The sequence below is a fragment of the Pogona vitticeps genome, chromosome 1 (genome assembly GCF_051106095.1).
Source record: "Pogona vitticeps strain Pit_001003342236 chromosome 1, PviZW2.1, whole genome shotgun sequence".
Taxonomy (NCBI): domain Eukaryota; kingdom Metazoa; phylum Chordata; class Lepidosauria; order Squamata; family Agamidae; genus Pogona; species Pogona vitticeps.
Genome location: NC_135783.1, coordinates 233,876,718 through 233,900,459, shown reverse-complemented (window position 1 = coordinate 233,900,459; position 23,742 = coordinate 233,876,718). Strand labels below are relative to the sequence as shown.

The window sequence follows — 23,742 nt, the reverse complement described above, 5'->3', positions numbered from 1 at the left end:
TTACTTTCTGCAATCAGTGTTTTATTCACAGTTTTACAATAGGTGTAAATTTTTATCACTCGTTAGGCAAGCAGAAGAATGAATTGAACTTCAAGAGGATTACTTAAGAATTGGTTGCAGTGATATAACAGAGTAATAACTGCTCCAAGAGCCGACCATCCAACAGGAGAAGGAAAAGTAAGTGTCCTATGAAGCAGGAAAAGTTCAGATGGTTAAGAAAGGCAGAAAGAAAGAAACAGATAAATAGGAACATCCTCTGCCATGTCAATTGTGCTTTCTACAGTAAAAACCAAAGCTTATGGTAAAAGTTTTAGAAATGAAAAGTAAAGCACTGTTTTCTGGATCTCCTTTCCACTAGGCAGAGAAAAGTGGGGACAGAAGTTGCTTATTCAGGTAACAGGAAATTTAGAAGGCTAGTTAAGCACAGCTCTTGCTACAAAAAGTAATATAACTATAGGAATTAGGTCTACAAATGTGCAAGCAGGAGAACTGAATTCAGAATAATCTGAGAAACTAGGTAAATGCATTGAGTGGGGGAATAAATCCAGGGTCACTTATTTGAGAGCTAGTCCTGTGAAACTAATCCAGTGGGAACTCCTTTTGAACAAACATGCATAGGACCTGGTTGCACATTAGTGAACATACCCATTTTGTGTAATGGCCATAGGTGACCTGTGGTCCAAAGAGGGATGGCACCTCAGCATGACCTAAGATTATATATTATTATAAAATGTTAGGGTGAGACGTCCTCCCTCCTTCAAACCATAAGCAGGCACCTGATATATAATCAAGGTTCATTAGCTGCAGAATTCAGTTCTGTCTTGCTAGGGATCTGAAGCAACAAGGGGGGGGGGTACTAATGCAGAGGGAGAATCCTCCTTGTTACCTATTTGGTTCAGACCCCATGAGGTTGTTTCTGTGGAGTAACTATATTTCCAGCATACACTGGTTCCAGCATGGGATGATTATAACTGGAGTGACATACATTATGTACCAGTGCAAACTGGTGCCTCTGATTTTGTGGGGTAATGGTGGTAGTGTATCTGTTCCAGGTTTTAATCAGAATTTTAAAGGAGCTAGCCAAAATTCAGAACCTCTTTTGAGGGCAGGGTTCAGCATCTTAGATAAGAGACTGTAAAATTCAGACCAAAACCTGAAGCGAATTCACTGCCCCTGTAAAACTGGAGTCACCAGCCTCCACTGGCATATGCATTCAAAAGGCAAAAATCCATTTGCTTTAACTAAATTAAAAGAGCATTTGATCCATACTGCAAACAGAGCTACCATTGTATGGTGGTGGTGGTGGTGGTGGTGGGAGTAACCGCAATCAAAGTTTGAAAATGTTACTTTCTGGAATGATATCTCCCAGAAGTCCACACACACTGGCCGGGGGGGGGGGGAGGAAAAAAGGAAAAGAAAAAAATTCCTTAAGAATGCATGTTGTTTAAATATATTTCCAATTTAATCTGGAGGAAATGAACAAGAGCTAATCTTTCAATGTTGCCAATGATTAGACAGAATCTGGAATGATTTTGCTGTACAACTGAAGGAGCAGAGAGATGAAACATAATAGAAAGGGAGGTCTATGAAAAGAAGCTAGTGTCATGTGGGATTTTGAGGTGGCAGAGAAATTGTGCAGAAAAAGATTGTGACTCCATCCACTTTCCTCAGCCCATGGCTTCTAAAGTAGAGGTAAATGTTTTGCATATATTTTAAAAATATTTCCTCTACAGTTACATGACCTGAATTTCATTTTAGAACCGTAATACTGTTCCCCAACTTGGTGACTTTTGAATGTGTCTGCTTTGGAAGGATGGCTCCTCAGGTCAGTGGTTTAGAAGAGACATTTTCTCATCAGCCTTCTGGCCTGAAGTCTTTGCATAATCAGATAGTCTTAACAGAAGACAAAGGAACTAGATTAGTTGACCTAGCCGGGACTAAAGACGGGGACTGATATAGGTGGGGCCAGGAGGACCCATGAAAACATGCAGAGACTGATGCTCTGAAGAGAAGTCATTCTGTGACATGAAGTGCTTCTCCACACATTTTAGAAGTCTGAAAATTAAGAACTCTGATTTTATGGGGAAGGTGCACGTGTGGAAGACAAGGTCCTCTTTAAATTTAATAGTCTCCATAGGAAGAGAGAGAGAGAGAGAGAGAAGTTAGAAGAGGCAGGATTACCCTGCAGCTTTTTCCTCACAGGTTCAGCCTAACCTGAACTCCAGAATAGGCTACATTTTCTTCCTCTGTTTCACCGATGTTTTTGTGAAAGCACACACACATACAAAGATATTTGACACTGACTAGGAAAAATGTCCCTATTTGGAAGGATTACCTATTCATGCAAAGAGCAGTTTGAGTGAGCTCTCTTCCTGAAGTGATTGGCTCATTTGTCTTTCAAACTGTAGTTACCATTTATCCATTTCCAGAGGCTCCAAGCTGTCATTCACTCCCAAGCCAAGGAACAATGTGGTTGAAAGGGTCATCAGAGTCTTCTTTGCATAATTTGGAGCAGATTTCACCTGTCTTCCGGAAGAGGCCAAACATGTCATGCTTGCTTGGTCCTCAGGGGGGGGAAATGTCTTCTTAGTTCTCTTAATTTGTTAATGACTTCAGATGCAATTAAACATTATGCCATTGCCCATGGCAACACATTGATTGTGTTCAGACATAATGCTAAACCACAGTTAACACTATAGGAATCAATGTCGGCACTGCCTCAGGTCTATGTACTCCTCCTCCCTTCTTGTGCAAACACGAAGGAAACACTAGAATACCTTTTTTAAAATAGACTGTTGTAATATTGCTTATTGTTATATCCAAACAAAAAAACTATGGTTGGTTTTTAACTGATTTATCCAAATAAGTCAGGATTGGAAATCACAGTTTGAAGTCGGCGTGTCCTCATAAACCATCTTTCAGACTAGCTACAGTTTGTCTCAATTCACATATAACAAGTTGCATTTACCGTAGCTGAAATACAGGAATCAAATATTTCATGTCTTTGTCATGTGGCTATGCAAATGAGGGCATTCGAAGGGGCAGCTTTTCTAGAAGAAAAGACAGTGCTGCCCACTGGGTCAACACCTGATCAACTCATGGTCCAAGTGGGTGAATGCTTATCTCTCAATTGCAGGTTATGTTCCCCCACCCCCATCTCTAATTGTACTACACAGGCTACTACAGATTCAATCTGGTGCTGCTACTTCAGATTCAAATGCTGAACTGAATAATAGTGGTATATTCTGGTGACACAAGACTTAGCATGTATCTATACTATACAGTTACAGCAGTTTGAGACTATATTAGCTCCCATGGGTCCATCCTATAGAATCTTCGGTTTTGTAGTGTTAGGAGACATTTAGGGTTCTCTGTTATAATTCCGGGGAGTGCCCTAGAGTTGTCTGTCAGATATGCCTGCTTACCTCCCTGAACTACCTATGCCAGGAATCTGCATGATAGAACCATGGCACTTGTGGTGGTATCAAAGTGCTGTCAGTTTATAATATAGATACATTCTTATTGTGGTCATAATTGAGGAGCTGAAACCCTCAGGAGTAGCTGTGTTTACCAAAACTGCTTTCTTTGTGAGGCTGCACATCTCAAGGTTGCTCCCATACTAGATGCATGGTACTGAATCCACAAGTCATAGGCACTCCCAGTCTGGTGCAGGTGAGCATTTCCTGGAAGATTATAAATGGGTGACAATAGTGCTTTGCCATCTCCTTGGAAGGGCTAAATTCAGTTAGTCCCCAATTAGAGTAAATCCATTGAATCAATAGGATTTACATAAGTGTTGACCTAAGTCCCATTAATTCAGTGGGTCTACCATAGCTGGGGCTAACAACTGGGTCTAATTGTCAGTGTTGTCCCAGTGCTGCTTCTGTTGTTTTAATTTCTTTAGAAAGTCCAGGGTGGTTTTTTTAAAATAAGGATGGAAGTGGGAGCCCCATAGTTAATATATGCCTTTTATTTTATTTTATTTTATTGGATTTCTACCCCGCCCATCTAGACCAAAGGCACGTGTTGTGATGTGGCAGGTTAATGTACAACATCTCATCCAACATTGACTATAATAATGGGCACCATTTTATAAACTTAATTAATTCGTTACATGCCTCTTTTAATTATTGCTAAAATGTTTCCCTGGATATACATTTTTGAAATTTATTGATAATAAATACTGGTGCAAAAAGAATGTTGTGGTGTTACAACATTAGAATGATGATTTAAAAGCAAAAAAGAAAACTCTGAGCACCACGGTTTTCATGATTTTTGTTCCGACACCCCTCCAGTTAATAAATTCCAATATTCATTTCTGGGCCAAAACAAATATTGAACACTAATATAAATTTCAACAAATGTTGGAAAGTAGTAATGTGCAATCATGGTTAAGTGAATAAGAGCACTTAGCATTAAATAAGTATGCAATTTTTATTTCTTTTAATGGTTTGTGTAGAGTTTATTCAGTTATTTGTTTTCAGAGGGCCACTCAATTGAATTACCCTTTTGCTTCTTTACTCATACTGGCTATTACACATTCGCTGATGTGAACAGAACACAGCAGGAGGAACATATAGAAAAGTGCAAAATTAAGTCAATGCAATTCTGCTTGCCTCTTGCTCCATATAGACAATGATTTATTCATGCCACAAGCTGTAGTACTGTTATTTCAGTACAGTTGGGCTAGACCACGGTGGTCATAGGCAAAGCTATGGGTAGCTTTTGTACTTCTGTCACTGGAAATCCCAAATTATGGTGTAAATTTGGATCAAGGAATATGCCGCCCTTCAAATGATGGGAAACAAAACTCTGATAATCCTTTGCTATGGTTATGCTGGCTAGGGCTCATGGGTGTTGCAATCCAAAAATATCTGGAATGCTACATGTTCCTCAACAGTGAGGTAGGTGACACTTGGCTGAGATTGTTAGGTCATCATTATTTTTGTTACTACAGCCTCTTCCTCTACCTTCTCCTTTTACCTCTGTGTTGCTCCCACAAAGGTTTGTGTTGGAAAAGTGCCAAAAATGTCAGTTATAATTTTAATAAGATTATATGGCAGGGAAAAAAATAAGAAACTTGAATGAGGAATATGTGATAACATATGAAACGTAAGAGACATGTAATTGGTATTCAAAATGTACTATTGTAGAGGTGGGGGCGGAGCTAGGAACAGCAAGCAGCAGGGATCTGGTTCTCCAGAATACCTGCTGTATGTCGGAGGGTCCAGGCACCCCTAAGAATTTTAGGGTTGGGAGAGACCTAGGAGAAGGTCCCCCTGAGTCGCAGGAGAGCTGAGAGATCTGGGGGAGCAGAGGGCAACTTCTCCCCTAGAGAATTCTCTTCCCAAGACAGAGGACTCCTCAGACGCTATCTTTGGATGTTGTTGCAGCTGTACGGTCCGCTGGGAGGGCATTGGGATCAGACCTTTGAAGAACTCTGAAAAAAGTGAGTTATTGAAATTGGAAGCAAAACTGCTCAAGATTTATAGCTGATGAGAGAGAGACATTATGACTGGGAGGTTAGTTAAGCACAGAACCACGTTCTGTTTACTGAGAGAAGAACAATTTTTGAATAAAATTAGAAAGGAATAAGAATGCTTCTTCAAAACAAATAAACCCCAGGACACAGAGATGACGGTGATATGGGATGCTGCGAAAGCTTTTTTTTTTGTGGTTGGGCAATAGAATATAATATACAAAGGAAAAAGGAGAGGAACAAACAATATCATACCTTGATCATGTCCTTAAAAAGGGAGGAAACGAAACTAAAGAAATCCCCAACTAACAAGAGTCTATTGAATAAAATAATTATTTTACAGCATAAAATTAATCTGTTAGAACAAGAAGAGATGGAGAGAAAAAAATAAAATTTGCGAGACAGAACTTCTTTGAGAATGCAAATAAGCCAGGAAGATGGTTAGCATACAGAATAAGAAAAGAGAGAGAAAAAACAAGAATTACAGAAATATTGGATAAGCAAGAGAAGGAAATCTACACACAAAAGGAGATCAAAAAAGAAATAGGAAAATTTTATGCTGGCCTCTATGAGAAAAGAGAAGTAGAGCAGGAGAAGCAAATGGAGTATCTCAACAAATCTCCAAAATGGAAGCTTGACTCCCAACAACTTGAGAAATTAAACAAATCAATTACAATGGAGGAGATTCAAGAGGCTGGGGAAAAACAGAAAAGTGGGAAATCCCCTGGACCAGACGGATTACCAGCTGAATACTATAAGGCGTTTGAAGAAATCTTAACTCCTCAATTTAAGAAGTTAACCGAAGAGATCGAGTCTAAGGAGGTAATACTAAATACATGGAAAGAGGCACATATCTCATTAATACATAAAGAGGGGACCGAAAAGAACAAAATCAAGAATTATAGACGAATCTCTCTACTAAATGTTGATTATAAGATCTTCACAACCATCTGGGCCACAAGACTAAAGGAAATATTGGGAGAAATAATACATAAAGACCAAACAGGTTTCCTCCCCAAAAGGAAATTGTCATCAAACATAAGGACAATAATAGACATTTTAGAATATTATGAATTACATCCAGAAAAGCAGATGATGCTAATCTTTTTAGACACAGAGAAAGCCTTCGATAATGTCAACTGGGAATTTATGATGCTACAACTAAGGAAAATGGGAATGGAAGGAAAATTTCTACAAATAATTAAAGCAATATACTCTAAGCAGGAAGCCAAGATTAAGGTCAATGGGAATTTAACAGAGAGTATATCGATTGAACAAGGCACAAGACAGCGTTGTCCGCTAGCCCCACTTTTATTTATATTAACTCTGAAAATCCTAAATAAGCAGATAAGAGCCAATGAAAGAGTTAAAGGACTAAAAATTAGAGGCGAAGAATTCAAGGTACAAGCTTATGCAGATGATCTGGCAATAATACTTGAAAATCCTTAGGGAGACCTAGAGGAAGTATTGAAAATCATAGAAGATTATGGACAAGTGGCAGGTCTCCAAATTAATTATCAAAAAACAAAAGTTATGATTAAAAACATAAAGAAAGAAGAAGTCAGAAAACTGATGAGGGAAATTAATTTTGAAGTAGTACAAAAAATCTAATATTTAGGAGTCATCATCCCAAAAAAAAAAAACCCAGCAACTTAATGAAAGAGAACTATCTCAGAATACAGAAGGAAATTCAGAAAAACCTGGAAGAATGGAGTAAGCTACAACTATCACTGATGGGAAGAATTGCAACGATAAAAATGATGACCTCATCTAAACTTTTATTTCTCTTTCAAAATTTACCAATATTATTAATTTTTTATATATTTTATTTTATTTATTTGTTTTGTACCCCGCCTATCTGGACCAATGGACCACTCTAGGCGGTATTTAAATTTTAAATACTTCAAAGAACTGGATTGCCTGACAACAAAATTTGTATGGAAGACTAAAAAACCAAGAATAAAACTTAAGCTATTACAGGATTTGAAAGAAAGGGGAGGTGTAGGACTACCAAACTGGTTATTATATTATAAGGCGTGTGCTATGACATGGATAAAAGAATGGATAACTCTGGTAAACCAAAAATTACTGAAACTAGAAGGGCATGACTTAAGCATGGGCTGGCATGCATATGTGTGGTATGGGAAATATAAGGAACAATTACACTTTACGGAACATATTGTAAGGAAAGCATTGGGTCTAGTATGGCATAAATTTCAAGAACAAACCTACAAGAAAATTCCATTATGGGTAGCCCCTATAGAAGCCTTTACGTTGAAAGTATTGAATCAGAAAGGGATGTTGTTAAGCTACAAAGAATTACTTAACAGAGAACAAAATATAAAAAGTAAGCAAGAATTAGAGGAACTAGGGGTGGAACAGATTGGTGGTCATTGAATAAATTAGAATCAAGATATAGGAAAGATAGAAATTTGGGCTTTTTTGAGGGTGAAGTCCAGGTAGAAAAACTGTGGATCCACACTGATGAGAAAATAATACAGAAAATGTATACATACTTATGGGAATATGAACTGGAGGATGAGAGGGTAAAGGAGACAATGATAAAATGGGCAAGTAATTTCGGTTATAATATTGACATTGATCACTGGACAATGATGTGGAAAGATTGTTATAAAATGATTAAGCCAGTAAATCTAAGAGAAAATATTCTCAAAATGTTTTACAGATGGCATTATACTCCTGCAAAACTGGCAAAAAATGTCAGAAGGTAGCAGCAATATCTGTTGGAAATGTAAAAAAAAAAAAGTAGGAACTTATTACCATATGTGGTGGACATGTGAAAAAGCCAGGGGTTATTGGTTACAGTTGTGGGAAATAATAAAAGGAATCACTCAAAAGAAATTAAACTTTAAACCCAAAATAGCACTCTTAAATATTATGCCAGAAATTACTGATAAGAAAATTAAATATTGTTTGATGTATATATTTATAGCAGCTAGGTTACTCTGGGCCCAAAAATGGAAAAGTGAAGACATACCTACAATGGAGGAGTTCCTGAAGAAGCTGTTGGACATCACAGAATTAGATACACTTTCAGAAGCACTACGAGAACAACCAAGAGACTATGCAAAACAAAGTTGGAACTCAATACATGTTTGGGCCCAGGGACAGATCTGAAGATAGGGCAAAATGATTGATGGGCTTTGTTTTTCTTTTTTCGCTTTCAATGCTCTCGGGAAATTTGGGAAATTTGGGATGCAATGAGGTCTGAATCTCTGTCCTCAAAGGGGGGAAGGGTTTGGAGTGGTTTTTTTTTCTTTCCTCCCTTCATTTTGTCTTCATTTCTTTTTTTCTTTCTTATATTATTTTATATTGTATTTTATATTGCATATGTGTTTGTAGTTGATAATTAAAAAATGATCATTAAAAAGAAAAAAAATGTACTATTGTACTGTCCAAATATAATATTAGGAAACTACATCACCTAGCGCATTGTACTCCAAGAAGGGGTCTACTATAGAGCCCTGCTAACCTAGCATATTGCTACCCTAGCTCACCACTTAGAATCGCTGATTGCTACATTAAGGCATTGCTTACCCACAGGAAAGTGAGTGTCCCATGTCATAATGTTTTGGCTAAGTGTAAAATCAAAAGGTATATAAACAAGAGATTTCTGCCACGTTTACGGAACATCTCAAGGGATACAATTAAAGCCTTGTTTTTGAAAACAAGGGGGAGAAATCTCAGCTTGGACAGGGGTGAGAATTATGTAATTTGATGTGATTTATTTACTATTGCTTATGCCATGCTCAATTCTGTTTTATAAACAATATGTACTGCAATAGAAATTTTTAAGTGGCTTGTATAAGAGTTTATCTAATTGACAGCTTTTTCATAAGATAGCTTTTTTAACTAAAGAAAACAGTATTTTCAGCCTTTGAATCACTAAGTTTATACTTTGTTATCTGAAGATAAGTCATATTTAGTAAAACCTACATTTTATAGAGAAGAAATACAATCTACATATATGAACTACAGAATTTTGTATTAGGAGATTGTGAATTTTGAAATATATACTCTTAATTTTTTAATATACTTTTATATATTCCAAACATATTCTACATTTCTGGCCTTACCTGATGCTTGCTTGCTTGCTTGCTAAAATTTTTTTAAAGAAAGAAAGCAAATGTATTTTTGAACTTTTTAGAAAATTTTTTGAAGGGTATCCAGGAAGACCTGTAAGCATCCTTCAGTCTTGAGAGACTATGGTAATGTGCTCTGAATATAGGTCTTGGAACAGCGTCTAGTGTGGCTGAGAAGGCCAATTCAAGAGTGACAATCTCTTCCACACTGAAACCAAATACAATCTGTCCCCTGTCCAGCTCCCTGATTTTGCTGCTTTCTGGACTGCCTCTTTGCCTCCGCCTGCTGAACAGGGAGTCACTTCAAAATGTTTTCCCTTTAGATGCTATGAAGAGATGCCATGTTGTACAGTAGTGCAAATTCGGGATCATGGGGGGCAGGGGAAAATATCTGAGCCCCAGTCAAGATGTCACAGTTAGCACATCATTACAAAAATGAAGTGCATTGAAATGATAAACGACGTTTCATTGTCCTAGCAGAAACTTGCCACATTCTGCCTTTGGGAATGGTCATTGGAAGCTAAACTGGAACTTCATTTGCAAAAGTGAAAGCACTTTAAAAGAATTGCCTTGCTGGAGGGAAAGCTTCATAAAAGCAAGAAATGCATGTTTCTATTAATGTGTGACATGAATGTGGAAGAGCTTATGGAGCTGGGGACATGGTTGTCAACTCCTAACAGGAGTGAAAAATCTTCCATATATGAACAAAGTCTGTTTCTGATTATCTGAAGGCAACTCAAGATTTGTGCACTCCTGTTTTGTTTTCAGAGAAAGAAATCACTCTCACATCTCATTGCATCTCTTTCTCACCTTCTCTGCTGACCTTTGCCCTGGATGGATGGACATCATGGTGGATTACTACAAAATCTTGGATGTTCCACAAAGTGCTTCCATGAACGATATTAAAAAAGCGTAAGATTAAACCCTTCTTCAGCTTGTCTGCCTTTCCTCACACAATTCCAGCCACCCAATCCCTGCCAGTTTTTGCTTCTCTGTTGAAATTCACCAGCAGGGCCTGATATTTAAGCAAGTGGCTTCAGAGCAGCTTTGCTCTCCCTCAGGCTGCTCATTTTGGACTGGAACAATGGGGGGGGGGGGAAGGTTGCCAAAGTAGGATTCTTCCCTTGATAGCATCTCTACCCATAGAAGTCTTCTTTCTCTTTTTAATGGGGAGAGCTTTTAAAATGGCTAACGGGAGGGGGGGAGTTTTAAAGGTGCCCCGCCTGTGCACAGTGGTTCTGATGATCTGCTCTGAAACCACTTATGCTGATTTGAGGCTGAAGAAAATAGTGGCCTTTAATGGTACACAATGCATTTCATGTTCTGTGTAAAGCGGTCTCAAGTGCTGGAAGAGAGGGGCATTGCCTCGTTGTGGAAGATTCATAGCTGCCATGTAGAAAATATGCAACAGCTGCAATAACTGTATTGCATATGGTCACTTAGGTCTAATAAGCACGTGTGGCTGATGGCTGCTAAGGTTTCTTGCATCTTGTGGAACTTTATAGGTACAGGAGTAAAGTGCTCAGATGGCACCCAGATAAAAATCCAGAAAACAGGAAGGAAGCAGAACAGAAGTTCAAGGAGATTGTGGAAGCCTATAAAGTCCTTTCAGACGGTAAGGAACCCATTTTCTCTTGTCTCCAAGAGGATATTCCACAGGATTCCACTCGTTGGCCAGAATCCTATTAGTGAGTTATGCTAGCATACGTGCAGTAGCATAAATGGCAGCAATGAATTACTCGCAGTGAATGAACTGTCATTTATAATCCCTCCACATGCACTAACTCACACAGTTGAGAAATATAAATGGTGAGCTCTTAAACAACAGCAATCTGTCCATGGAACTTATATCATTGCACTTAACACCGGTGTATCAGGCCAATAGGATTCTGGTCATTTAGTTTTGATTGATTAATCCACTTTCCAAAACATCCTTAATGGTGATTAAACTTTGTAAACTCCAATGGTCTCAGTTTCCCTGAATAGCAGTGCAATTTTTCCCCGTATCAGTTAATGTGAGTAAGTGAATGAATACATAAAAACAATAGACAGTCTTGTGGCACTTTAAAGATCAAGACATTTTATTTGGCTTAATAAAATGGACTTAACATGGATTGCTGCCCAGTTCATTAGATGCATCTAATGAAGTGGGCAACATCCTGCAAAAGAGCATGCCAGGTGCAACTTCTTAGCCCTTAAGGGTTAACAAAACTCTTGTTGCTTTTGCTCTGACCAACTAACACATCTCTCCCCCCTCTTGGTTAAAACCAGCAACACTTCACTCCTTAAGCTAGCCTTGGCCACTTAATGCTATCCAGTTTTTTTTAATTGTAACCTCTGTTACTCTTTACCATTGGCCATGCTGGCTAGGAGCAATGGCGGTTGTAGTAAAAAATAGCCAAAGGACACCAGGCTGGGAAAGGCTGCCTGAGGCCTTGACACAGGGCCATACAAAAAAGACCAGTTTGCTCCAAATGTGCTTCAGACACCTTCCTCTTTACAAAATCAGTAAAAGGGTTACTTCAGCCCAGTTGTTTCCATGCATTCTCTTTGTTGTTTCCCCCTCATGACACAAAAGCTTAAACTGCTCTCAGAATCACTGACATATGTTTAATTCATCATGTTGAATTATGTTTAACAGAGCAAAGAAAACGTACTCTTTTACTATGTTGACAGTACTAATTTTGAAAAGATAACCACGACATTTTGGGGCAACTATTTGTAACTGGAACTACATTTGACAAGAAATGTTGAGCTGCCGTAGCTCTGTATTTGTACATCTCCCCATCTCACTAGTATGCAGCAGAATCGTATAATAATGCTTTGCATTTCCCTGGTGCCTGACAGAGTCTGCATAATTCTCACACATCTCACATATCTTCGTTCTCACAACTGCCCTGTAGCAGATGTCACACCTCCATGTTATAGCTATGGAGTAGGCTTGGAAAGGGTCAGAGTTTTTGGGCTACAGGCTCGTGAATCTTCCAGCCTCCCAGTGGCTCATGCTGGTTGAGGGATTCTGGATGGCTGAAGCCCAAAACATAGCTTTCCCACATTGTTGGGTTCAATCCCAGTCAGCCGGCTCAAGGTTGACTCAGCCTTCTATCCTTCTGAGGTCAGTAAAACGAGTACCCAGCTTGCTGGGGGTGGGGAGAATGTGTAGCCTGCATAATTAACTTGTAAACCACCCAGAGAGTGCTTGAAGCGCTATGGGGCAGTATATAAGCAGCACACTTTGCTCTTTTTTGTTTTTGCTAGGTTTATGTATGGTGTGTGTGTACAGCAGCTAAAATTCAGAGAATAAGTCATTTGTCCAGGGGTTGCCCGTTGTATTTATGGCTGTAATATGGCTTGAACTTGGGACTTTCAGGTTAATAGATCTGATTTATGGTGGTTACTCAGAATAGCATCAATAAAATTGGAAAAGTCTAAAACTACAAGTAGAGATAAGGAAGCAACCTTACATCTCCACTGGCTTTGGCTTCTTTTCCAGAAACTACACGCGGCCATTATGATGGAAGCAACAGGGACACTTTCAAAGGGACAAGTGAGTGCTTTGGAGGAGTGAGGAGGGCAGTGCTCCAACCTGTCAGCTAAGTCAAGTGATTGCACTAAAATATTTGTGGGTTGGTTAACAACGAATGCATTGACTGGTCTTCTACTTGTGTCACAAGACCTTGAGGAAGGACCAGTTCATGGACATGTATTTACAATAACCTGCTTACACAGTGCTTTCAGCACACACAAGTCATAATTGTCTCTCTTTATCACTCTATAGAGAGATCTGAAGCTGAGAAGCATCTGTCAGTGTTTGATCAGGATGGCATCAAAATATTCTTCACAGGGAAACGTTCCTCTTCAGGTAATCCTAATCATATCTGCAACTCTTCTGTAAATCCTATTGCTGACCACTAGCTTTGATGTCTTAAAATAATCTGCAATGTTAACATGAGGGAGATACTTGTTTTCACTTACCTGTAAATTGACTTCTGTCAGCAAGACAGTGTTTCTGTTTGGTTTTTTGTTTTGTTTTACATACTCTGGTTTGAAGGATTTGAATAAGTTAGAGAATGCCCTATAGAAGGCTGGATGCTGGGGTTTTTGGTTTCTGATGTTTGCTTTTAAAGTTGTAATTTATTTCAACCACTTACTGAATTGTTAGTTATTATTGTAGTTTAATTGGTTTTTAATCTGTAATTTCCTCTGTTTTTAAGGATTTTAACATTGTGAGCTGCCTTGAATCCCTTAACTGACAGAAATCTTCCTATATTCTAGTAATATTGGTTGGGGGTGATTTGACTGCTCCCCCCCTTTATCTATTTCTTTTCTTGTCTTTTTGGGAGAGGTTTTGCTTTGTTTTGCTATCTCCTCCCCTCTATGTAGGTTAAGATCATCAGGAGAGGCTTTTCTCTTAGTCCCACCACTTTCAGAGGTATGTTTAGTGAAGACACAGGATAGGGCCTTGTCTGTTGCTGCTCCCAGACTTTGGAAGTCCTTCCTACAGGAAGCTAGGCTGGCTCCACCTTTACTGTCCCTCCCCAAGCAGGTGAAGACCTTTTTCTTCAAGCAGGCTTTCCCTGAGGGACTGGCTGCCTGAATTTTTTTTTTTTAATTGATTGTTGTACCTTACTGCTATGTTGCTTGTGGTTTTTAATATGGTATTTGTTTGATCCTTTTTGTATTTATATAATTACCATTGTTAGCTTTAAATACTGTATTTTAATGGTGTAAACAGTGTTGGGTCATTTTTGAAGGAAAAAGGCAAAATAAAAATATTTTAAATAAATAATAAATAAATATGTGTCAAGGGTATGCTTTCCCTGTTTGTTTGATTTTTTTCAAATTGTTATTTAGTTAGTATGCTATATATATAGTAAATTTTGGTGGAGTTTTAAAAATGCTTTTTCTTATATACTGTTGCCTGCTTTTGGAGTAGATTGATTCTCTCTTGCCTTGCCTCTTTGCTTTTTTGGAGTATCATATGGTATCATTCTTCGGTGGTCAGCTTTCTTCCTGCTCCAGCTCTCACTTCCATACATCACTGCAGGAAAAACCATAGCTTTAACTATGCAGACTTTTGTTGGCAAGGTGATGTCTCTGCTTTTTAAGATGCTGTCGAGGTACCTCCTCTCAAAAAAAATCAAAATGAAAGAAACATGAATATTTTCACCATAGGGCTCGTATAATTTTTCAGGAGACAGGTTCTGTTGTAACAATTGCAAACAATTGTATGTCTGTGAGGGAGTGAGGCAGATGATGTGGGTTTCCTGTACTACTTTTCCAATAAATATTATGTACACAAAACACACATAACAACAGCTCCACATAGACTCAGTAAGCCCTGGAGTAGGGAGGATGTTGGGAGGATGTTGGATGCTAAGGTTTTAAAGTCAGTGTCAAACTTTCTCCTCCTTCAATATCCTTCATCCTGACATTTGTCACCTCACCTGGAGAACCAAGAAACCTTAGAATTCTGTAAGACTTCAGGTGAGAACAGATAATCCTAGTCTAAGTTGTAATTTTTTTTATTGCTAGAGAAATTGGCTGTACCAGCTAGAAAGAGAGGGCTGGGGTGAATATAACATATGGCTTTTAAGCACCTCATCAGTGAGGCCTGTGATTCCCATTTCCTTGTTTCAGATTTTTCGGTGTCCTTCTTCAGTGCTCCTAAAAGATTCCATCACTTTTCCATCATGAGTGCCTTCATCAATGGTAAAAAAATCACAACCAAAAGGTAAGGGGCAAAGGTCAGCCTCTTCCTATGGGCCCTTCCCATAGGACATCTCTACAGATGTTTTGGACTCCCGCTTCTGCGTTCCCTTATCATCGGCCATGCTGCCAGGGACTCCTGGGAGATGAAGTCCAAAGCATCTGGACAGTCCAGGGTTTAACACTCCTCCCTAAAGCTGTGAATCTCTCGGCCATCAAATTGTTTATTATGAACCAGCATGGAACATAAGGGAGCCTCCCTATCTGGCATGCTCTGCAGACATGAAATTCTGATAAAAAATACTTCCTTCTAGTAAGAGCAGAGCATAGCAGTTTCATACCACACAAGAGGAACACATTTTCCCCCTTTTAATTGAGCAATGAGGAAGAGGATTTTGTATGTACGTAATCTTGTTTTAGTCACAGTGTGATGCACTCATTATGGATCTGGTGTTGGCCCATTGGTTATCTACTGCTAGTATATTCTTAAAATGTTCTAGAACAGAGTGCCAACACTTTACTGAGGATTGCAGTCATTGTTAAATGTGCCTGTGTGAATCCAGCACAGCTTTAAGTTGTGGGTGATGGGGTGGATTTTTTTCCAGGATTGCTACCTTATGCCCACAGTCCAGATGCTGTGAGATGTTTCAGGCCTCAATGGCTGCTACCTCTGTCCTCTTGGCTGTGTGACAGAAGCCAGCAACACATCAGTGGAGGAGACACACTCATAGGTGTCAGTGAGTGTCCATGAGGCTGCCCTACACTCTTTCTCTTTGTGTTCCCCAGGGAAAAAACACCTCACTTTCTTAGGGACATGCTGCTCCTTTTTGGTTGCACGCTAAATCATCAGGCAGAAAGAGAAAAGTTGTTCAGGCAGGACATTAGACGGCAGTCTGTTAATGGTGCGTGTTATTATAGGAGAGTGTTAGGGAGAGCTGAACTATGAAAGCATGAGAGATAAATGCAAACACAACAGATTAATTAAGCAACACAGAGCTGTGCCTCTGAGTACCTAAGGTGCATTTCTATAAAGATGTACCTTGACAGTTGTTGAAGGGGAATGAGGAAGCTCTGCCCTTGAAAGGAATTATGGAATAAACAGAAGGCGCAAGTGTGTGTATGATTCTGTATGTTGTGTGTGAGAGGTATCTTTCCCGAGAGCTTGGATAAAGTACATGTTGGGACTGTAGCTCCCACAATGCCCCATTCACCACGGCCAGTTTGACTAGAGCCTGAAAGCTTTGTATGAAAACTGCTTTTGTAGATGTGAGCTATGTCTTTGCTTTCAAAATCCAAGTGGGAGTAGTCAGCACTACATTTTGAAGCCTGACATATCTGAATTGATCTTTCTCTCCCCCCCTCAACCTAAATTTTATTTTACGAGTATACTGTGGTAGGTGTTGTGGTCGTTGGGTCAGATCCATTTCCAGGTTAACCAGAGGCTCAAGCACCCTGTCCCCATGAAGGACCTTGGAGTGGACCTGAAAACTCCAGCTTAGCACAGTGGTGAGAGAGCCTTTCAGCTCTCTTGGTTCCAGTCTGAAGAAGGTTAGCTATATGGTCTTCCCTCAACGTGGTTAGACTTCCAGCTCCTGCAGATCAGGAAACGCCACTGCCTAATCATAAACATTCATAATACCTTTAGCTGGCGAAGACATTTTGACAAGGCAGAGGATTCCGCCAGCATATCTCCCTGGGAGTAAATACCACAGCTATAAAAAATTAGACTAACTGATACTTTGCTCTTCTTTTATGGCATTTTCTCCCTTCAGACATCTTGAGAATGAAAGTAAATATCTGGAAGTTGAAGAGGACGGGAAGACGGTATCTATCCATGTTAATGGTAAATTGGAGTGGGTTGAGCTATGACCTCGTGACTTCCCTCTGTGTGCATGGTGGTGCAATCTCAGAGGAGTCTGGTTTTCAGAAAGCAGCCATGACCTTGCTGGAAACAGAGACACCCAGAAAGCTCCGGCTCAGGTTTTTGTATTGTTTCAGAACTAGACTATTCAGCCCCTGCACAGTTCAACAGGCAAAGACAATTAGGAAAGCTGTTCTTTATCCTTTTCTCAATTATAAGCAGGTCATCTCATCAAGCAAATAAATAACCATAATATATTCCAAATACATGCAAATCTAAAATAAACAGTGCCAAAGAGAAAACATAATTTCCATATCTTATCCCTTTGGCCTGAGAGTTGTGTGATGCATTTCCAGCAGCAAGCATGGATAGTATAAGCTAGGTATTAATGTATTTTGTCTCCCATTCATGGGCAAAGAAATAATAAAATGCTTTGCTTTTTGATCAGCGAGTCTCCAACAGGGGTAAGCTACTTGTGTCCCTCTAAATGTTGGTTAACTGCAGCTTCTACAATTTCCCCACCACTAAATATGCTGTCTAAAATTGAAGGGATTTGCAATCCAGCTACATCTCGAGGGCCACAAGGCGTCAACCTCAGTCTACAAGAATTCTGGGGATCTATGTCTGTTTGCCAGATCTCCTTCTAGAACACAAACATAAACCATGTTCTGATATTGTGGAACAACAACTCAGTTCTGTGTTGATTGCTAAGTGAAAGTCCACTGTGTTGATTGCTGAGTGAAAGACTTAGGGCTGCTTTTACCAATCTGAACATGAAGTGAGTGTGAACGCTGATCTTAGGACTATTGCTTCGATCCTGTTGCTGGAAAAGAGCTCAGGTTGATTAAGATACTCTGGTTCTTCTAGGCATACCTGTTTATGACAGAGAAAGCAATGGACCAGCAGGAAGTGAATGGGACTACAGACTGGATAAGGGGCACTGCTGTCCAGATAAATTGCATTTTTGGACATGTGAAAGACGTCGGTGGGCAGATGGATGGCGACAATGGGCAAACAAATGGCGAGACTGGGCAGAAGAGTGTCGTGACTGGGCTGAAGGAAGGCATCACCAAGAAGGCAAGGTTTTTTCTAAAGCTTATGCCAGGCATGGCAAGACAGATGCATCCAAGGTGAGTGAGGAGCACCTTAAGTCAGAGACAGCTTGCCCCAAGTCTGGAGGAAGGTTTCCTGGATTTTCCATGTCAGGAGAAGGGAAATGTGATCTCAAGGAGGGCCATTCAAGGACAAACAAGGGACAATCACAGCCAGGAGAGGAATTTTCCAAAACAGATAAAGGATATTTTGTGTTTGCCAAGCCAGGTGAGAAGAACAGTGGGATGGATGAAGGGCATCTCAAGAAAAACAAGAAAGCATACAAAGCAGAAGAGGGGCATCCCTTGCCAGAAAAGAGTAACCATGGATTTGTCAGGACAGGTGAATGGAATAGTGATCAAGGTGAAGGACATACCAAAATAAAAAAAGGACCACCAAAGACAGAGGAGGGGCATTGCAGGCTGGATGGGTTACAAAAGCCAGAGCACAAAAAGACAGACCCGAGGTGTAAAGCATTTCCTACAAAACACAAGATTCTTTCTGAACACAGCTCTCCAGGTGGGAACAGAGAACCTCATGTCGAGAAACAAGATCGACAGGCTAATGAAACCAACACACACGTTGCAAAAAATGAAAAAACCCTTGGAAAGAAAGAGTTGAAGGATGAGAAACTGGAGGATAACAGTCAAAAATGTGGATCTGCTTTGGAGTCTCAACCAGAGAAGGGAATGAAATTGAATGGTATGAGGAATAAGTTTTCTGAGGATGTTGTGCTAGATTCTGAAGCAGATTTGATTTGCTGTAGTCCCAAAGGGAGGAAGGAGAACCAAATTCGGACAAGAAAGCTATATTCCAAAAGGAGCAAGTCCCAGGCTGGGAGAAACTGGTCGTACAGCAGCAGAACCAAATCCAGGGGAAGGAAAGGGAGGCTGCGTGAAGTTCACAGTAAAGGAGAGACCGAAGTTAATGACTTATCAGACAGAGGCAAAGAGCTTATTCTCGGTGGGCAGAGAACACCTGCAGATCTCAAGGGTGTTTTGCAAAACAGGGACAAAGAATCTCTTCTATCCTTCCAAGAAGATGACATTCCTCTCCAGACAAAAAAGAGGCTGCTTAAGAGAAGGGCACAACGCATCCTGGCTGATGCTCAGAGTGAGAAACATCCCTCTGTCTCTGAAAATAGTCAGCGCCTAGGCTTAAATGGTCAACGGCAAAAGAGACTAATAAAACTGCCCCAGCCCAACGCACAGCTTCCGAGCATTCAAGGCCAGAAACTTGGGATGAATCAGCTCCCAAATGTAACTCGTTGATGTGGGTATGACAAGAAAGGTAGCTGTCACATAAACAAGTGGAATGTCTTGTGCACAGGTTGCAATCACTCCTGTTTCTGCATTCACACCCTGAGGTGAAGAAGGACCCCATGTTTTCTGGGTTCAGATAGAAAGGAGAGTTCCAAGAGGCCATGGTCAGTGGGGGAGTTATTTTCTCAATAAAAACAGTTGTGCAACACTTTACCATCTCATCCAATACTGTATATGTTTATTATTAGATGACAGATAGGAAATACCTAAGGGTTGGCACCCAGTTAGCTCTAAATTTCTGCATTCAGCCCCCTCTGCCTGCGATATACCATAACCAGAACACATTTTGGCTCAGCATTGATCTTCACTGTTAGCCTTATGATGTATTCCTATTGCAAAATCGGTAGTTATAGATTTGGAGGTAGGTAAGTCACGCAAACGTCTTTGCATTACAGAGTGCTATCTAATATTGTCTGCACTTTGTTAAACATAGAATAAATAAATAATGGGACATTCTGCAGTATCCCATAAGAGATGATCACTCTTAGGTCAGTATTCTGTACCCTAAGTGCTCTTGGATATTATAGAGTTGTGTTCACATCCCCGGCTAAGACATAATTTATGTTAGCCATGGATTGTTGGTTTAGCCATGAATTTTTCCGCAGATGCCAGAAGGAACCAGTTAGTTCTCTGCACTTCTGGCCTGTATTTCTCCTACAGCTTTTGTCAGCTCCTACTTCAGTTGGGCAGCTGGGACAATGATTTGTTGCAGTCCCAAAGAGCTGGGTTCAATAGCAATGAGCCATGCTTTAAACTATGGCTTCTTATTTCAGTTTGAGGCTTGCTAGGAAACAATGACGTATTTGTCTGGCTGGGCACACCACCAACAACAAGCAACAAGAACCAAGAATTCAACAAACAACAGCCTGGCTTACCAACATGTATGGACCTGGCCAGTAAATTGTGCAGTCCTCTTGATGAGAGAGACTCTCAAAAGAGGTGACCACCATATCTAGATAAATAATCAAAACCACACCTGCCCTACAAAAATACTGGCTCATTGAAATGAATTGTTCACCTTCATGTTACTGCTCCAAATCCTTTAAAAAAATTGGAAGCATAGTTAGTATGAAAAACGTTGGGTGTAGTGTTCTTTGTATTACAGAAACAGATTGGCTCAAATCATCTTGGCTAGTCACACTGGAATAATGCAAACAATGTAACTTTCAGAGGCCTCCAGAAATCATTGCAAACATTATCTGTTCCATTCTGAGTTGGATGACTCTGTGTGCAACTAAAAAATTCTTAACCTGGGCAATTGTCTTCCAAAAGTTACGCCATTTGAATAGCTATGCAAGAGGATTTCAGCCATTAATATGTGTTGCCAGCAATAGTGAGCCACAGCCCTTGTTTTAGGGATCTTCCTGTCTAGTTAGATGGTTCCCTGGCACTACCAATCAAAAGATATTGTACACAATTTTTTCTGTTACCTTACTTAATTGGTTTTCTGGGTAGTTCAGTGATAAAGCTCATGTTATGCAATTTTCCTGGCTTTATTCACATTTTACTGGTGGAAGGATTTTACTGACAGTAAAATCCTGATTTTACTGGAGCCTGTGTCCATTTTCCTTAAGGGTTTTGGCTGGGAAGGAGGCGAAAGGTAGGCTTTTTGTGGAGAAGTCTGTTTTTTCCTGTCTCTTTGTTCTGGCTCATCACATGGTCTAGTGGGAGGGCCTAGTAGTTTGAATCCTGATTTTACTGGAGCCTGTGTCCATTTTCCTTAAGGGTTTTGGCTGGGAAGGAGGCGAAAGGTAGGCTTTTTGTGGAGAAGTCTGTTTTTTCCTGTCTCTTTGTTCTGGCTCATCACATGGTCTAGCGGGAGGGCCTAGTAGTTTGAATCCTGATTTTACTGGAGCCTGTGTCCATTTTCCTTAAGGGTTTTGGCTGGGAAGGAGGCGAAAGGTAGGCTTTTTGTGGAGAAGTCTGTTTTTTCCTGTCTCTTTGTTCTGGCTCATCACATGGTCTAGCGGGAGGGCCTAGTAGTTTGAATCCTGATTTTACTGGAGCCTGTGTCCATTTTCCTTAAGGGTTTTGGCTGGGAAGGAGGCGAAAGGTAGGCTTTTTGTGGAGAAGTCTGTTTTTTCCTGTCTCTTTGTTCTGGCTCATCACATGGTCTAGCGGGAGGGCCTAGTAGTTTGAATCCTGATTTTACTGGAGCCTGTGTCCATTTTCCTTAAGGGTTTTGGCTGGGAAGGAGGCGAAAGGTAGGCTTTTTGTGGAGAAGTCTGTTTTTTCCTGTCTCTTTGTTCTGGCTCATCACATGGTCTAGCGGGAGGGCCTAGTAGTTTGAATCCTGATTTTACTGGAGCCTGTGTCCATTTTCCTTAAGGGTTTTGGCTGGGAAGGAGGCGAAAGGTAGGCTTTTTGTGGAGAAGTCTGTTTTTTCCTGTCTCTTTGTTCTGGCTCATCACATGGTCTAGTGGGAGGGCCTAGTAGTTTGAATCCTGATTTTACTGGAGCCTGTGTCCATTTTCCTTAAGGGTTTTGGCTGGGAAGGAGGCGAAAGGTAGGCTTTTTGTGGAGAAGTCTGTTTTTTCCTGTCTCTTTGTTCTGGCTCATCACATGGTCTAGTGGGAGGGCCTAGTAGTTTGAATCCTGATTTTACTGGAGCCTGTGTCCATTTTCCTTAAGGGTTTTGGCTGGGAAGGAGGCGAAAGGTAGGCTTTTTGTGGAGAAGTCTGTTTTTTCCTGTCTCTTTGTTCTGGCTCATCACATGGTCTAGTGGGAGGGCCTAGTAGTTTGAATCCTGATTTTACTGGAGCCTGTGTCCATTTTCCTTAAGGGTTTTGGCTGGGAAGGAGGCGAAAGGTAGGCTTTTTGTGGAGAAGTCTGTTTTTTCCTGTCTCTTTGTTCTGGCTCATCACATGGTCTAGTGGGAGGGCCTAGTAGTTTGAATCCTGATTTTACTGGAGCCTGTGTCCATTTTCCTTAAGGGTTTTGGCTGGGAAGGAGGCGAAAGGTAGGCTTTTTGTGGAGAAGTCTGTTTTTTCCTGTCTCTTTGTTCTGGCTCATCACATGGTCTAGTGGGAGGGCCTAGTAGTTTGAATCCTGATTTTACTGGAGCCTGTGTCCATTTTCCTTAAGGGTTTTGGCTGGGAAGGAGGCGAAAGGTAGGCTTTTTGTGGAGAAGTCTGTTTTTTCCTGTCTCTTTGTTCTGGCTCATCACATGGTCTAGCGGGAGGGCCTAGTAGTTTGAATCCTGATTTTACTGGAGCCTGTGTCCATTTTCCTTAAGGGTTTTGGCTGGGAAGGAGGCGAAAGGTAGGCTTTTTGTGGAGAAGTCTGTTTTTTCCTGTCTCTTTGTTCTGGCTCATCACATGGTCTAGCGGGAGGGCCTAGTAGCTTGAATCCTGATTTTACTGGAGCCTGTGTCCATTTTCCTTAAGGGTTTTGGCTGGGAAGGAGGCGAAAGGTAGGCTTTTTGTGGAGAAGTCTGTTTTTTCCTGTCTCTTTGTTCTGGCTCATCACATGGTCTAGCGGGAGGGCCTAGTAGTTTGAATCCTGATTTTACTGGAGCCTGTGTCCATTTTCCTTAAGGGTTTTGGCTGGGAAGGAGGCGAAAGGTAGGCTTTTTGTGGAGAAGTCTGTTTTTTCCTGTCTCTTTGTTCTGGCTCATCACATGGTCTAGCGGGAGGGCCTAGTAGTTTGAATCCTGATTTTACTGGAGCCTGTGTCCATTTTCCTTAAGGGTTTTGGCTGGGAAGGAGGCGAAAGGTAGGCTTTTTGTGGAGAAGTCTGTTTTTTCCTGTCTCTTTGTTCTGGCTCATCACATGGTCTAGCGGGAGGGCCTAGTAGTTTGAATCCTGATTTTACTGGAGCCTGTGTCCATTTTCCTTAAGGGTTTTGGCTGGGAAGGAGGCGAAAGGTAGGCTTTTTGTGGAGAAGTCTGTTTTTTCCTGTCTCTTTGTTCTGGCTCATCACATGGTCTAGTGGGAGGGCCTAGTAGTTTGAATCCTGATTTTACTGGAGCCTGTGTCCATTTTCCTTAAGGGTTTTGGCTGGGAAGGAGGCGAAAGGTAGGCTTTTTGTGGAGAAGTCTGTTTTTTCCTGTCTCTTTGTTCTGGCTCATCACATGGTCTAGTGGGAGGGCCTAGTAGTTTGAATCCTGATTTTACTGGAGCCTGTGTCCATTTTCCTTAAGGGTTTTGGCTGGGAAGGAGGCGAAAGGTAGGCTTT

The 23,742-nt window shown here is 40.6% G+C and overlaps 1 protein-coding gene across 1 annotated transcript; it reads left to right on the top strand.

Annotated features, from left to right (window-relative positions):
- Positions 1-70: 70 nt before the first annotated feature.
- LOC110085710 (uncharacterized) lies at positions 71-19,717 on the top strand. Its single transcript, XM_072979564.2, has 7 exons — positions 71-10,494; positions 11,088-11,197; positions 13,076-13,129; positions 13,361-13,444; positions 15,223-15,316; positions 17,064-17,134; positions 18,020-19,717. The coding sequence occupies exons 1-7, from the start codon at positions 10,421-10,423 to the stop codon at positions 19,513-19,515; spliced, it is 1,983 nt and encodes a 660-aa protein (XP_072835665.2). The 5' UTR covers positions 71-10,420; the 3' UTR covers positions 19,516-19,717.
- Positions 19,718-23,742: the final 4,025 nt, after the last annotated feature.